The sequence below is a fragment of the Globicephala melas genome, chromosome 17, assembly GCF_963455315.2.
Source record: "Globicephala melas chromosome 17, mGloMel1.2, whole genome shotgun sequence".
In the NCBI taxonomy this organism is placed as follows: Eukaryota; Metazoa; Chordata; class Mammalia; order Artiodactyla; family Delphinidae; genus Globicephala; species Globicephala melas.
The window spans coordinates 61,641,736-61,659,065 of NC_083330.1; the positions used below are offsets into that span (position 1 = coordinate 61,641,736).

Here is a 17,330-nt window from a genome sequence, read left to right on the forward strand (position 1 = left end):
CAGGACAAACCTTACCCTACTGAGCTGGAGGGATGAACTCAGATGATGCGAGGTTAGATAAAATAGTCACTGAAAAGAAAAGTGAAGGTGGGCCTTGTTTTCCCAGGTGTCAAAAACAGGGAGCTGGAACGTGAGGAAATCTGCATGAATGGGCACTTGGCAATTTTAACTGCATTGCTACCTAGGGTTTGGTTTTTTTCATTAAGTGAGAAATTGAATAGTTAACCAAGTAAGCAGTTTTATTCTTATCATCATTATAACATTCAAATCAGATTACATAATAAAACAATTCTATAAAATAATGTATTTTATTGCAATTTCCTATTGAAGGAATATCCCTTCCTGACCTTTCCCCACAAACATTCAGCGCCCAAAACAGGTTTCTTGTCAAAAGGCAGCAATTGTTTCACCCTGCCCTGAAGGAAGGAGAAACTCATCAGGAAGAAGTTTCAATCACCACACTGTTATTTTCTGAAATTTTCTTTCTCTTACAGTCGATAATCTTCAGGTCTGAAAGACAAAAATCAACATTTATTTTTTCACAAATCAGTTTCATTTTCTCCCGCATGATGCAAGAAGATTATTTTCCAATTTAAAATGAAAGTAACTGTTCATCAAGAAATATCTACAAATATCATATCTAAATTTTTGGTGAAAAACATTAAGGCCAAATCATCGCAAAGTAGACAGTTAAGGGACAATTCTCAAGTTCTTTGCAGAGTATAAATATAGGCCCCCGTGTGCCTATGCATGAATGTATGTAGTGACTTAAAAGCTTGAATTCAATTTCCCAAAAGCCCTTTTAATAGAAAGGATTATATATAAAGATATGGATTTGCCTAATAATGGCAAATTCTGAATGAGCAGTTTCCCTATTTGTATTATTTATCATATGCTAAATTTAATTTTCATTACAGGAGCATACAAAACACACGTATAAACACCAGCCCTTTGATATTTTAATTACACACACATTTATTATATACATATATGGTCTTTTAATTTACTATATACATATATAGTCTTTTCTTTGTTTATATATTTATAGGATTAATCACACCTGAAAGTTCCTTCCAGTAGTAAATTAAAACAAAGAACATTTTCAGAGAAATGTTAAATTTTAACAATGGAGAAAATGAGGAATAGGAAATTACGGAATGCGAAAACTGTTAGTGTCCTGTTATCTTTTACAGAATAGTGTAATTGTAGGTATTGAGCTCCTACAGAATTTTCAGAAGGAATTTAGTGATTAGTAAACTAAATAGATATTTTTGAAACAGCTGGAAAAATATTCAACAGTTTGAATTACTTTAAAAAAGGAAACAGGTGAACTCTGTTTGCCCTGAAACAACTTATCTCATCCCTTTCTACATTTAAATCATGTTTTTCTTAAAAAAAAAAAAAAAAAAAAAAAAAAAGAAGAAGAAGACAAAGAGACCAGATAGCCCAGATAGGAAGACCAACAGTCTGGTAACTAAGTAAATGAACTATATTACAATTTAAAATTATTATTTAACTATGAGGAACACAGGCACTGATCTGGGAAACTAACCAAATATGCTTCACCATATCGTCATTCTGTAACAACAAGAAGAGAAACTGCAGCATTTTGTCACTGTTTCTGAAATCTCTTTTCAAATGTAAAAACTGAATCCAAAGTCTGGGAAATGACAGTTTGATACAATAGCTGGAAGGGGCTCCACAGTGCACCCTTTGAATCTTGGGTATGTGACTCAATACAATCAAAGCTCCTAGTCAAGAGACACCAGTGCATTTTAAGAAACAATTTATTCTCTTGTCCAGCTGGTTCATATAATTACAAAAGGGTGGCGGTGATGCCACTGGAAAGAAATCTTCTAAGATTTCTAACAAGTAGCCCTAACAAGAAGTCTCTGCAATTCCACTCAATGAAATTACATGTGCTTAGTCACAGTCTGGTTGTTTCCACACCAAAAGTTAATTTATTAACAATGAGATGACGAAAGTACCCTTTAGTGGAATTTACAAGTAAAATAGGAAACATGTACGAAGGGTATAATCTGTCACGTAAATAATGCTGACAGTGACCTGAAGGCAATCGGGGGCTGATGAAGCCCAATTTTGTTTCAAGACATTTTGGAGGAAGTGAGGAGGGTTAAGATGACGGCTCTGTAGGGCTGGGGCAGTGATGAGTAAGAAGAAAGGATGGGTTCAGGATTCAAGAAGCAGAAAATTAACTTGTCCAGAGCAGGGAGGGGAAGAGGGAAGAGACCAGGCGCATCACAGAGGAAGGAGCTACTGGAAAATGACAATTCAAGGATGACTGTTAATTTTCACCTTGAAGAACTCAGGAAATGGCAACGCTATCTATTTGTTCAGGAGAGGGTATACAGGCAGGAGAACAGATTCTGAAGGGAAGGATTTTGTTTTGAATATGATGAAATCTGGCCATGGCAGGCAGCTAGTAAGTAGGATTTGGAGTTTAGGAGAAATGGGGCAAAGGGAAAGACATCTGAGAGTCTCTAACATAGATTCTTTCTTAGCCCACTTCCATAGAGTGGAAGAACTTTCACTAGCTCTCCACTGCTTTGTCAAATTCAAACACAGAATTCAACACATAGCCCTCCAGGACATGGTCCCAGTTAACCTTTCTGAGTCATTCTTTCCACACCCTGTCCGTTCTGGTCCCATTATACTACTTGCTATTGCCCAGATAGAAACTTTCAGACCTCTGGACTTGGGTACTTGATATTTTCTGCACTTGGAGTATCTCCTATCTCTTCTCTGCCTGGTGGACTTGACTAATCCTTCAAAATCCACCCCCCAAGTCACATGTTCTGGGAAACCCTACACAACTCTTCCTTTCCTAACTTAGGCACGGCTCTTTTCCCTGAGATTGCCATAGAACTTCATGCATACTTCTATTACGGTGTTTCTCAAATTACACTTGCCCTAAGTAAGTGAATAAGTGTTGTTTTGTATGTAAATAACAGTGCTGTGTGCTTATTAGATGCCATGAAATATACTAACTACCTCACATGCACTGTCTCATTTTACCCTCCTAACTATATAGTGAGAAAGACACTGTTATCAACCCCATTTTACAGTTGACAAAACTGATGCTCAGAGGGGCTGAGTAACTTGTCTAAGGATACACAGCTAGGAAGTGGATGGTAGTGATCTAGTGCAGACCTTCTGACTCCAGTGTTTGCAAACACCATTTTATTCTACACAACTCCTATCCTTTGAAGGCACAGTCCCAATATAATTGATCTTATACTACCAGCAATTAGCACAGTATCTTGCACGTAGTGGAGGCTTGTAAGATACTTGTAATTATAGTGACCGCCTTGAAAATGCCACTTTGTTTGCAGACTCATCCTTTCCGCTTTTGGAATATTTTGCAGATGGTTAATTTGCTTCTAACGGGCGGAGGGGGAACAGTATCATAGCCAAGAGACTAGGTACATTGGATGTTCGCAGAGCTAGAAATATCAACTCATGTGCGAGACAATCAAACATATTACATGGCTACAGGAGGTACCCCTGTGGGGAAAAGTGAGGTTTTTACACTAAATATGGTTCTATTTCTCTCTCCACCTACACAAATGAAAGCAGGTACACATACAACACATCTGTATTGCTTACTCCCACTAAATGAAGGCAATCCAAGATAATATAAGAAAGGGGAGGGGAGGGCTGTTTAGCTGAGTGGGTCTCAAACTTCAGTGGGCATACAAATTGCTTGGGCTCTTGTAAAAATGCAGATTTTGATTCAGTTAGTCTGTAGAGGGTCTCATGATTCTGCATTTCTAACAAACTCCCATGTGATGCAATGCTGGTCCGTGGACCGCACACTGACAAGCAAGGGTTCACCTCAGACCTCCGACAGAGCTGTTCATAAGACGGAGGGGGCGACTATTTGAAGACGCTGAAGAAGCAAAAGAAACGCTTTCAGTAGGAAGTTTCTAAAGCTGTGCTGTGCCTAATAGAAGGTAACACACTTCCTCATTAGCGAGACATGATTCTAATAGATATATAGTATCCTTCTGGCTCTTTACCCACCAGAGGACTTTATTAACAGGCAGTTTTATGCTTTTCTGATACAACAATAACTAATTGTAAATTATGATAACATCAACAGAGGCTGGGTACTAAAATTCCTTTAGCATCTATCATGAAAGAAAGATTAACTTGGACTTCCCTGGTGGTGCAGTGGATAAGACTCCGCGCTCCTAATGCAGGAGGCCCAGCTTCGATCCCTGGTCAGAGAACTAGATCCCACATGCGTACCGCAACTAAGAGTTTGCATGCCACAACTAAGGAGCTCGCCTGCCGCAACTAAGACCCGGAGCAACCAAATAAATATTAAAAAAAAAAAAGATTAACTGTATCTTTAGTAACTGAGCAAATGCCATTGTATTTAGGTTCTTAAAAAGTTGCTAGTCTATGTACAGCAACATTACATTAATCAGAATTGAATTCTCAGGGACTTCCCTGGCAGTCCAGTGGTTAAGACTCCGCGCTTCCAAGGCAGGGGGCACGGGTTCAGTCCCTGGTTGGGGAACTAAGATCCCACACGTGGCGTGGCCAAAAAAATTTTAAAAATTAAAAAATAGAAATAAAACGTCCTGGGGATGTAAGGTACAGCATGACGACTGTAGTTAACAACACTATATTGTATATCAAAAAAAAAAAGAAAGAAATACAAAAGGTCAGTCTGATTGAGTTTTAAGTCACTTCCACTGTAAGAATGGAACTATTTAGAATAAACCATTCCAGGAAATCTGGTCACATCACATACTGCTTGAACTAAAGATGTTAGCTGTACAGGTAATAGAGCAATGGTGCTGCTACACTCATTGCCCCAGACACTGTACCACTAGCCTGATCAGAAAAAGTTCAACAGTGATTTTTTAAAAACTAAACTCACTTCTAGGTACAATGGAATATTACTCAGCCATAAAAAGAATGAAATAATGCCATTTACAGCAACATGGATGGATCTGGAGATTATCATACTAACTGAAGTAAAGCAGACAGAGAAAGACAAATATCATATGATATCACTTATATGTGGAATCTAAAAAAATGATACAAATGAACTTATTTACAAAACAAATAGACTCACAGACATAGAAAACAAACTAATGGTTACCAAGGGTAAAGGTGGCGGGGGGAGGGATAAATGAGGAGGTCAGGATTAACATATACACATTACTATATATAAAATAGATAATCAACAAGGACCTACTGTATATAGCATAGGGAACTCTATTTGTACTCTGTAATAACCAATATGGGAAAAGAATCTGAAAAAGAATAGATACATGTATAACTGAATCACTTTGCTGTACACCTGAAACTAACACAACATTGTAAATCAACTATACTCCAATATAAAATAAAAATTAAAAAATAAACTCATAAGATTGTTAAAATTTTTTAAAAATCCAAAAAATTTTCCAATTAAAATTAATAGGAATTATTGTTACATTCAATTACCACTTTTAAGTCATAAGCTCTATTGGCTAGGAGATGTAAATGATTTTATTTTGGTTGTTTATATAAAGATTGCTTTTTATTTTAACAACCAGTCCTAATGTGTTCATATCCAAAAGAACAGTATAGTTTAGAAGGCTTAATATGAGCAAAATTCAGGACTGGAAATACTGAGGTCTACAGTTTAAGCCAACGCTGTGCTGGTTGAAATGATGGAAAAGCTGGAACGTAAGCTTTCTCCCCAGGTCCAGCTAATAACTTCTGACTGTGAAGAGTAGCAAATTAAGTTAAATCTTGTACAAAAATGCCACATGACTAGACTAGCACACAATTATGGAAAATCTTGAAGATGTCCAGGTCCCAGATCTTTATGGGTTTTGAAAAGGTAAAAATCCTTCTCCACCGTCTTTAACTAAGTCTCTGATCTGAAGCACATTTTATAAAGCCATAGGTAAAATTATTTTTCTCTGGGCATTCATTTAACTAAAACCGAAAATCTGTACATTTTGGGGATGAGTAGCTTTTCTATCGAAGGGCAAGCCGAAAGCTGAAATCCTTGCTGACTTCCAGAGCTATAGACTGGACAGGATGCTCACCAAGTCCCTCCTGCAGTGCTATCGTTTCTGGCACCCGTTTTCTTTTACAGAGCTGCATGGATTACCTATTAAACTCCCTAAATCTAATCCTACTTTCAGCAAAGACAATTCCAAGGCCAATCACGGTTGTCCTCAAGCCTTCTCACTGTCATCCTCATATTCTCTCTCTTTTGCAGGCACACTTCTAACAGCACACTCTGTAAAGAGCGTTAGACCAGGAACATAGGTTTTCATCATAAACGTCTGTTTTCAAGCGTTTACTGATGCTGAAACTTTCCATACTTAGTTTCTCTACAAAGGTGAGGGTTATGCTTAAAATAAAGCATTACTGATTTAACGAGTGAGAAGTAAAAAACATATTTCTTTTTTGATTTTGTTTCATCAATCTGTGGATAATGTGAAGCAACTCTAAGTTGGAATTTTCTACATACCTAGTTTTTCCTAAGAAAAGCTCTCCTACAGAGTTTTGTAGAAATGAAAATTAAAAGTTTCAAATGAACTGTTTTATTTTTACCCTACATAATGAAAAATTTCCATTACAGTGACAGCATTATAATTTCCATGATTATTGTGGTTTTGTAATGTGTTGGCAAAACTGCAATGACCATGGAAATAATTATTGACAGAATGAAAATAAGTTGACCATTTGAAAGCTACAATCTCAGGCAACTGAACTGTGGAAAAGAGATAAGTGCTACTGTTTTATCTTTGAGAAACAAATTCTAAGTGTGCACCCTACAATCACCACTTGCCCATGGCAAATGCACATTTACTCTGTACCATCAAGAAACACAAGATAAAACCTTATAACATATTCTGACACAATTTACATATCCATGAGATGTAAAAACTACTAATACACCAAGTATACACACTAGTTTAAGAAGTGAGGTGTATAGGCAATACTTCTCATATGAGAAAGTGGCTTTTAGTTATAAAACAATATTTATAGTTTCCTCATAAATATTAGTTTCTTTCCTTCTGGTCTACCATTGTTTTAAAAATAAATAAACAACTAGCCTAACAAAATCTAGAGTATGCTGAAGTTAGCCCTGAGGGAATACAACTTTTTAAGTGATTGAAAATAACTTAAATGAAATCCCAACAATGGTAGCTGTTAACTGAGATTAAAATAATTTTGTTAATCAGCTACTGGGTTCAAAGCTTAGTTTGTCAATTGTTACTGTTGCTCAGAAGCTTTTTGTCTCTAACAGAAATGGTAAAGAACTTACATTGAACCAAAAGCTAGAAACAGTTGCAACTAAAAAATGTACATTTTTTTAACATAAACATATGTTAGGTTTTATTGCTAGGGAAACAAAAACCAAAGCAAGCTATTTTTGTTTGTATTTATTTATGGTGCAATCCAGGTACATCTGCTTCAGTCAAGTCTCTGCAGGTTCACCATCAGATCTATCTTGAATAATTTCCAATTACTACATTCCAAAGGAAGGTTATATTCTTGGCTTAGCTATTTTGAGTGGAACAAAAAGTATATTTTAAGTAGGTTCCTTCTCCAAAAGGAGAAAAAAAATTTTTTTCTCATAAAAGCAAATCTATCAGTAATGAGGAATCTCACTTTCAAGGGATTGCACTGCATGGTGTATCAAATATTTTAATTGTAGTTCTAATGTATATACTATTTTACACTTGAACTTTATTAACACATAATATTAACAGATATAAGTTAACATAAGTTAACAGATATTGTGTGGCCACTAGTGAGGAAGGATCACAACTTTAATAAAGCATAAAGGAAAGCCTGTGTCTAATGTATATTCCTGCCAGAGGGAAATTTGGAATGAAAAGAAGGGGCAGGAAAATCCATTTCAAAACAGTAACTCAATAATGCATCAAGTGGCTCTAAGTTTCACTAAAAGTCTCCTTAAAAATAATTATAGAGGGGCTTCCCTGGTGGCGCAGTGGTTGAGAGTCTGCCTGCCAATGCAGGGGACACGGGTTCGAGCCCTGGTCTGGGAGGATCCCACATGCCGCGGAGCAACTGGGCCCATGAGCCACAACTACTGAGCCTGCGCGTCTGGAGCCTGTGCTCCGCAACAAGAGAGGCCGCGACAGTGAGAGGCCCGTGCACCGCGATGAAGAGTGGCCCCCGCTCACCGCAACTAGAGAAAGCCCTCGCACAGAAACGAAGACCCAGCACAGCCAAAAATAAATAAATAAATAATTTATTAAAAAAAAAAAAAATTATAGAAAAACCCTTTCTCATTCCATTAATATAATGAAGGCATTCAGTCACCTTCTGATTTGTTTTAAATGAACCAGTAATCCCTTAGTAAAATGAACAGTTTGATGAGTACTCTTTGACTATAATAACATTAAATATAATTTGTTGTGAATGGTTATTTCATTATTATACTGCCTGGATTAACTGATTTAGAATACACTTTAGAATATTCATGATATATAATTCTACATGAATAATATGTGTTTGGTCACATAACTAACTAAACAGCACCTTTGGTATTTCCAGTTAAAAAAAAAAAAAGTACCACATCCATTTTGGTTAGGAATATAAGTTCAATTATGACAGAGTTTCTATAAGAAAATCAGATATGACATATTTAGATTTACAGAATAAAACTGATGTCATATCCTGCAGCCATTGAAGATCATGCTTGTGGGGAAAAAAATCTTGTAAATTGGGAAAATGTGCAGTGAGACCATATTTAGAGAAAAATCATGATTTCCCAAATTTGTAAAACACACAAACATACATACAACCTAAAAACTAACACAAAGAAGCAGGAAGTTAGCACACCAAAACGTTAAGTATGGTGAAATTATTTACTTACGTATATATCTTATTCTTATTTTCTACAATGAACATTTAGTAGTTTTTTTTGTTGTTGTTGTTTTTTGCAGTACGCGGGCCTCTCACTGCTGTGGCCTCTCCCGTTGCGGAGCACAGGCTCCGGATGCGCAGGCTCAGCGGCCATGGCTCACGGGCCTAGGCGCTCCGTGGCATGTGGGATCTTCCCAGACCGGGGCACGAACCTGTGTCCCCTGCATCGGCAGGCGGACTCTCAACCACTGTGCCACCAGGGAAGCCCAAACATTTAGTAGTTTTTAAAAACCCCCAAATTAAAATATTTTTCAACTGAATGCGAGTTTACTTTCCAAAGAGTATTATGTTTCAAGTAAATGTTGTCTATTTTATGTGCAGTCTATATTATTGTGAATTTTTAGTAAAGAAAAGGTTCCAGGGTGGTAAATTTAAGCTAATAAATGATTTCTATAAGTTAGGGATTAATTTCAATTTGTGGCAAATTCCACGTCTCTTTTAAGGAACTTGTAAAAATGTTAACATCTTCCCAGAAAAACGTTCTATGTTTATATGGACTGAGTTTTAAGGATAAATGTAAGTTCTATGTAGTTTAAGTAGGAAAAGGTACATTGGATAGGTCTTGACTAAATGACCATGTACATCTCTAAGAACAAGTTAAACTAAAATGATTTTTCCTAAAGTTTAAACATCATCAAAGTAGTTCAGAAGCTTCATTTCTCAGATGCCAAAGGAGGGAATAATTGTAACTATCATAGCATGTGGAACAAACTTTAAAACCTTTTATTTACTGATTTATCTAAATAAACCACTATATGATCTGGAGGAAAAAAAAGAATTTAAATAAAAAGAATTAAAAACAGAATCTTAGGTTTTGACAAGAAGGCAAACTATTAAACAGGTATCTAAAAAATAGCCAAGGAAAAGAGAAAAGCACTCCACACTTAATTCAGTTGTTAGAATCAAATCAGGTCACATGATGTATAGTTTCTCGTCCATAAGTATGTCAATGTCAAGCAATCAAAACCAGAACATAAGGGAATAATAGAAAACGTACTTCCTTACTTTAGAGAGAAATACTTAACATGAGAATGTATCCTAATAACTAGCTGATAAAAATATCAGACATCATAAAGCCAATTTTTTCAATTTTTCACATAGAGTTTGTTAATCACTTGTTTGATATCAACTGAAAAGCAGCCGGATAATTCAGATGATACAGTGAACAGGAACAAAAACAATAAAACAAAGGGTTTTATAAGTTGGTCAATTTCACTGATTCTGACATGAAGAATTAGTATTAAATTGGAGCATTTTACTACCTTCATACGTTCTAAAAATTATTTCTAACCTCATTTATAAAAGCTGATAAAAGGATACTCTATTTCTTCATTTATTCATTCAGTAAATATTTGCTGAGTGCCCACTTAATGAGCCAGTCACTGTGCTCAGTGCTAAGCAAGACAACATACACGTCCCTCATGGAGTCTCGTAAGGGAATGACGTTAAACAGGTAATCATGCATATATTTAATTACATTAGAATAAATACAGTAAAAGAAAAGGAACATGTACAATGAGACCCTATAAAGGGGGCCTAACCCAGCTCAAGGATTATAGGAAGGACTTTTGGAGGAAGTTTCATTTAAATGCTTCATCATCTGCATTTCCTTGGCATTTGTCAAAAGGTATAGCACATAGTATAAACTCAATAAAAGTTTGTAAAATGGAATTAAATAATTGCTTTAATGGTAATTTTTCAAATGTGTGTCCTAGTGCTTATTATAGTGTCTTGCACATAAGAGTGTCTTGCACATAATACATATTTGTTGAATAAATAAATTAATTAATGCAGCAGTTTACTTTTGTGGAAAGAACACAGGTTTTGGAATCAGCTACAATTAGTTTCAAATTCAGGCTGTACTACAAACCAGTCAACCTTTGGCTTAGTCTTAAAAACAGGAATAATGTATTTTATCTTATTGGTAAGAGAATTAGGTACAATGTATGCAAACCACCTAGCACAGTGCAGGCCAGCTGGAAAGTGTAAATGATCACTAATAATATTATTTTGCTCATTATATGCAGATTTAATTAAAGGTGAACCTTATACAAGTCAGCAAAGTCAAAAAGATTTAAACAGAATACCCTAAAGACCTCTGTGTGCAAAGAGTGAAGTTATATACACACACAATGAAAGTCAAGGATTAGATTCCTGGACATACTGGTAATCCTGGGAAAACTTAGGTTTTCACAAACCTATCTGGCCAGACAGCCCATCAAGAGATATGGATTTTCGGAGTACAGTGGTTAAGTATCCTGTGGGAAGATTAGCTGTCTTTTGTAGATCAAGTAACGAGGATGCGTGGCTCTCTCTAAACCTACTGTGTAAATTCTGTAAACATTTCTGAGGCCCTATCAGGTGAGGGACGGTTCTATGCACTGGGGATGTAACAATGAACAAAATGCAGCCCTTGCTTTTGAGGAGGTAAATGTGGTAATGACAGAGCTACACGGCAGGTGCTACAGCAGAAGATGGTTGAGCACTTAGTCTGCTCTTGATGTTTAGGTGAGGCTTCTTAAAGGAGACTGACATCTGAACTAAGGCCTAAAGAATGAGTAAGAGTTATTCCAGAGGAGGAGGAGGAGGAGGTGAGGGACGTGTTGTTTTAGGCAGAGGTAACAGCAGAACAAAGTCATGGAAAAGTTAAATTGCATAAAAAGGGTGCCAAGCTTACACAGTCTGCTATGCTAGACCAGCACAGTGGAGTGAGAAGAATTGAAGCTGATGAGGTTACAAAGAGCCTGGTAGGCCAGGCAAAACAGCCTGGAAACAATTAGATAGGACAGTATGTCAAAGCTAAGCAGCTTTCTGGCTCATAGGTAGAGGAAATTGTAATAGAGGAGAGCAAAAGTGTTTTTTTATTTTGTTTTTCTATTTGGATTGACTCTAAGTATCCAGAACTAATGACTTTCATTAGCTCATATTCTTGGCTTAGTGAAGCAATCTGAAAAAACAGAGAATCACTTTGTTTTAGGTAAGAACGATTCATTTATTATCCCAAGAGACTACAATCAATCCAAGTTGTGTCATCCCAAACAAAATATCTGATAATTTATAGGCATATATGAACATCTTTGCACTTACCTAGCAAGGTCTTAAGACTCCGAGACTTTTGGTTCTACCATCTACATCTAGAGTTTATTTGTAGGTAGAAGCTGCAAAGAGTATCCGAGAGAGTGAAAAGAAGTTCATTCTTCCTACCCTCAAGGATCTTATCATTTGGATAAGAAAACAGGCGAAACTAAACTCAGGTTAAAAAACAAAAATAGGAAGGAAAAGAAAGACTTACGGAGACCAAACTCTTGGGAAAGCCTCTATTTCTTCTTGTGTGTACTCATCTAGACGTCTGGGCACTTTTCGTGGTTGAGGAAGCTCTTCCACTAAATTCTTAAGAATATCTTCTGGTATATCCTAGAGTAAATAAAAATTTAGGCTTACTCTTCTTAAAATATATTCCCTAGTAATAAATTAGTAATTCTTAGTATTAAAAAATAATAAAAGAATGTTTATAAAATGAGAACAACACAATCTTCAAATTAAAACTTCGTAAAAATCCCTGAAAAATACATTAAATCAGTGACATAAGTAATCTCATTACAGTAATACATTCTATATTTTAATCTTGACAAACCTATTCCTAATGATACATTAGATGTCTTCAATTTTGACAAGTATCTGGTCAATAAATTCTACTTTTTCTGAATATTGTTACATTTTCCCCCTCCTTTCAACTGCAAAAAAGGCACTGCTTTGGCTCATTCTCACAATGTTTCATCCGATGAGTGTATGCACAAGGTCTGTTGCTTCCAGTGCCACAACCTTTTTCAATTAATGCTCCATGTTGTTGCCAAAAAAAACTTTCGAAAATGAAAATCTGCTGGATCTTTGCGTCATTTAGCCAACAAGCATTTACTGAACTCCTTCTATGAACTAGAAATTGTGCTAGGTGCTGAGTATATAAAGGAAAATAAAAAGATCATGGCTTCTAAAGGCTTGCAGTTTTAAAGAAGTCACCCCTTAGCTAAAAATCTCTCAGGATGAAGTTCTAACTCCTTAGCTAAACCAGGAAGCGCACCTCTCCGACTTCACCCCTCCGCAAATGCCCATGGCTTCTGAGTAAACAACCTCCTCACCTTTCAGGCGTTGGTCTACACTCAAATCCCGGTGCCTTTATTAATGGCACTTGCCCAGAACTACTTTCCCCTGGAAATATATCCAAATGTTCAGAAAAATAAAAGGAAAGGTAAAATATGAGAAAGTCTGAACTTGGGTAACGAAAAGCAAGCTGAAGAGTAAAGCATACATTTGAGAGGTATCTTAAAAGAACAGGAAGTGGACTAAATAAAGGGAATGATAAGATGAAGAGCATGAATAACCAGAAGAATTAACATTTATACTGTGCTCATGGAACAAAAATAAGGGAAAGAGAATTATATTGTGGATCTGAATGATCAGTTAATTTTGGAGAGTCTATCAAAAAAATAGTAAGATATCAATATGGAAGTGTCCTATGGGCATTTCCCCAGGGATCATAGATAGAATTCCCTCTTTTCATTTTAGTGTGTTCCTAAACATTTTCAGAAAAGAAGGATGATTATACAGTAAATTACAGCTCTCTGCAGAGAGCAACAGTATAATTGGGAATCAAATATCTGGGCGAGGACATGGCATGAAATAAGTTATTCAAGATGTCAAGAATCAAATACAATTTAAAAATAATTTTAGAGAATCACAGAGCTCTACTGCACTATAAACTCATTCTAAAACCTAATATGGCAAAAATTAAAAAATATTTTTTAAAATTTAAAATGACTTTAAAATTATGGTTTGGATAGGCTGGGTCACTATCAACATATACAAAACACAATAAATACTACTGAGAAGTGTTTCTTCACTGAAAAGTATTTGAAAAATATTTAAATTCCCTTCCCCAGCATATTCAAATATGCAAGTGTAAGCACACGGAATCAGAACAAGCAGAGAAAGCCTGGACACATGAAATACTGTTAAGGGGTCCTTATTTTTTACTTACTAAAGAAGTCTATCTGCCAGTTTGGTATTCACAAAAATTTATGACTATTTCACACTTCTTTGGGAAGCCATTAAAAAAAATCCTTAGCTTGTATTTGCAAAGACAATTTTAAAAGTTGCCAACTGCTCACTCAGCATAGAGAGTTTGGGACATAGTGGGTTCCTGGTAAATGTTTGCTGAATTGAATAGAATTTTGACTGAAATGAGCTTACCAAATTTCACCACTATTAAAGGAATCCACTGAAAGAATGGACAAAATCAATGCAAAGTTAGGAATTAAAGATGCTGATTAGGCATTACACATGAAACCGGAAAAACTTTCTTTTTATGCGTTTATGTCCTCTGCACAGAGCAGGTGGTGAACCTAAGAGGGAAATAAGGAAAAGAATAAAAGTAGAAAAAAGAAACACAGGGGTGAGGTGATCATTTACTTTTTTGAAATTTTTCCTCTTTATACTTTTTTTTTTTTTTTGACCGTGCCACGCAGCTTAAAGGATCTTAGTTCCCTGACCAGGGATCAAACCCAGGCCCTAGGCAGTGGAAGCGTGGAGGCCTAACCACTGGACCGCCAGGGAACTCCCACTTTTTTGCAATTTCTAAAGGAATTTCAAACCTACCGAAAAGTTGCCAAAATGAGTGAACACTCATCTAACCTTCACCTAAATTCACTGACTGTTCAAATTGGACATGATTGCTTTCTCTCTTTTTATCTATTCATAGACACATACACCAAAAACATTCTTTTTGACTGCACCATTTGAGAGTAGTCTGCAAATATTTCATCCCTAAATATTTCAGCATATATATTTCCTAAATATAAGAATTGTCTCCGATGTAACCACATTACAAATTCATGTTCAGGAAAACTAACATTGATGAAACACCTTTTACTCTAATATACAGTGTATATTCAAATTTCCCAAATTGAATTTTTCCAATCCAAGGTCAAGGATCACAGGCTACAGCTATTATGTTATTATGTTGGTTAACATACACAATATATTTAGTCTAGTTTCCTTTAATCTGAAGAGTTTCCTTGTTTTATCTCTTTTATGAAATTAACATTTTTGAAGAGGTCAGGCCAATTATGTTGCAGAATGTCCTTTTTTGGGATGTGTAGGACTCTCTCCTCATCGCTAGATTTAGGTTAAACACTTCTGACAGGACACTATAGTTTATGCTGGGTCTTCAGTGCTTCATTCATAGCAGGAGACACGTGATGTCAGTTTGCCCCATATTGATGATATATTTAATATCTTGGTTATGAGTGGTGGTTCACCAGATGGCTTTAACGTAAAAGTATCTTTTCTCTTTTTAAATAGTAAGTACTCGGTGACATGATGTTTTGAAACTGTGTGAATATCCTGTTCTATAATGCTTTACTCAATAGATACAGAATATGCTGATAATGGTGGCTTTTCTAATTCAGTATTATTTCTACATTTTTTAGATGACATTCTTCTCTAAAGAAGAGCTTTTCCTTCTCCAGAAAGAAGGGAAATTATAATCAGTTAAAAATAATTTTGGGACTATCATTGTGGGCTCATAGATTTTTGTTTTCTATTCAAGGTAATCCACCATTATGACCATTCAAGGCTCACACAGTGCATATTTGGTCAGTGGGCACCACTTCAAGCTGCCTCCTCTGTTCTCTTGATATTTCTCCAACGGGTTTTGATCACTGTCTTACTTTCTGTTACTTATTGTTTTACTATTATAAACAATGCAGAAATAATAATCTTGTGCATGTGTGCACTCCAAAATGACCTTCTTCTTTGTTCCAGACCTAGAAACAACATTTCTAAGAAGAACCACATTCCTTTTAATAGGGAATAGCACTTAGAAAACACAATCTGTGCACTAGTTCTGCTTACTTATATTGGTATTGTCCTTTTATTTTTTGAATATATAAAACCTCAACATGATAAAAAAGTTAAAGTAAAAAAAAAAAAATCTAAAAGGTATTCTCCAAAAATCTCGTTCTCTTCCCTACTCCTTTCATCTTTCTGTGCCCATCATCTAGTAAGTAACCAACTTCATTTTCTCATTTATTCTTCCTGTGTTTCTTACACAAAAAGAAGAGAGATAAATATATATGTGTGTATGTAAACATACATATGTATAAATGCATATAAAAGGTAGTATGCTATCTATATTCTTTTCCACTTTGCTTTTTTAAACTTAGCAGTACATCCTGGAAAGCATTACTTATCATCACAATGATATCTGTCATTCCTTTTTTATAATTGCATAGTACTCAACTGAATAGATATAGCATAATTTAGCCAATTTCCTATGAATAAGCATTTATTTATTTCCATTACTTTACTATTGTAGATAATGTGGAAACAATAATCTTGTATATGTGTATCTTCAGGGTAAATTGCTATAAATAAGATAGCCGGATCAAGCATTAATCTCCTTATGTATGTATTTTTGTTAAATGTTACCTAATTCCCCGATTCCTTGTGGGTTGCACCATTTTGTACTGCTACCAGCAATGTCTGAGTGCCTGTTTCCCCATGGTCATGACAATAAAAAATCTAGCAATCCATTTTTGGAGAAATGGGCTCATTTATCTTATAGCCTGAAATTATTTAAGTAATTTATGCTGAAATGTATCTACCTTATAACTGGTAAAAATAACATTACTATTTTTTTTGTTCCTTGTAGAAATTATGGTTCCTAAAAGCATGTGAAAGTATAATCAGAAACAAGAGTTTTAAAATTCTTGTGATTTCATGCCCAAAGTCATTTATCCTTATATAATGATACTGCTCCCATACTTGTTACCTCAGAGGTAAAGTGAATAGTGGGAAATTATTCTACTCATTCATGCAAAGTAAAGGTAATAAATTAGCCACTTTGATAAAGGCCTGAATAATTTACTCATGCATTATTTAAACTAACAACAGAACATACAAGTGTCTTGAACAGTTGAATAACTTTATAGCCTGGAATGAATTCTACCTTATTCCTCTAGTAGGAACTATAAGGACAACAATTATAACCCATAATATTGATAGCAACTAGAACTTACTGTTCCAGGGCCTGGTCTAAGTACTCTACGAATGTTATCTCATCTAACCCTTACAGCAATCTTACGAAGTAGGTACTATTATTATGCCCATTTCACAGATAAGAAAACAGAGATAATAATGGCCATGAAGTCAGTAGATGGTGGGGGCATGTATTCAAACTCAGGCAGTCCGATTCCATGGCCTGGACTCAACTATTTTATTATAGAACCTCTATAGTGTTTTATTATATTATACCAGAGAGAAAAACCAAGTACTTATACCAGTACAACAGTTATGGATAAAAATGTCTATTTTTATTTTCAAGTACTTTTTAG

At 35.6% G+C, this 17,330-nt stretch overlaps 1 protein-coding gene across 2 annotated transcripts in view; it reads right to left on the reverse strand.

Annotated features, from left to right (window-relative positions):
* Positions 1-218: 218 nt before the first annotated feature.
* The window catches only part of MRPL13 (mitochondrial ribosomal protein L13), a 35,897-nt gene continuing 18,785 nt past the window's right edge, over positions 219-17,330 (reverse strand). For both annotated transcript variants that reach the window (XM_030875700.3, XM_030875699.3), the window contains 2 exons: positions 12,233-12,354; positions 219-510 (listed from right to left, as the gene is read on the reverse strand). In XM_030875700.3, coding sequence (XP_030731560.1) covers positions 489-510; positions 12,233-12,354 — 144 coding nt within the window. In that variant the 3' untranslated portion in view covers positions 219-488. The remainder of the gene's footprint in view (positions 511-12,232; positions 12,355-17,330) is intronic.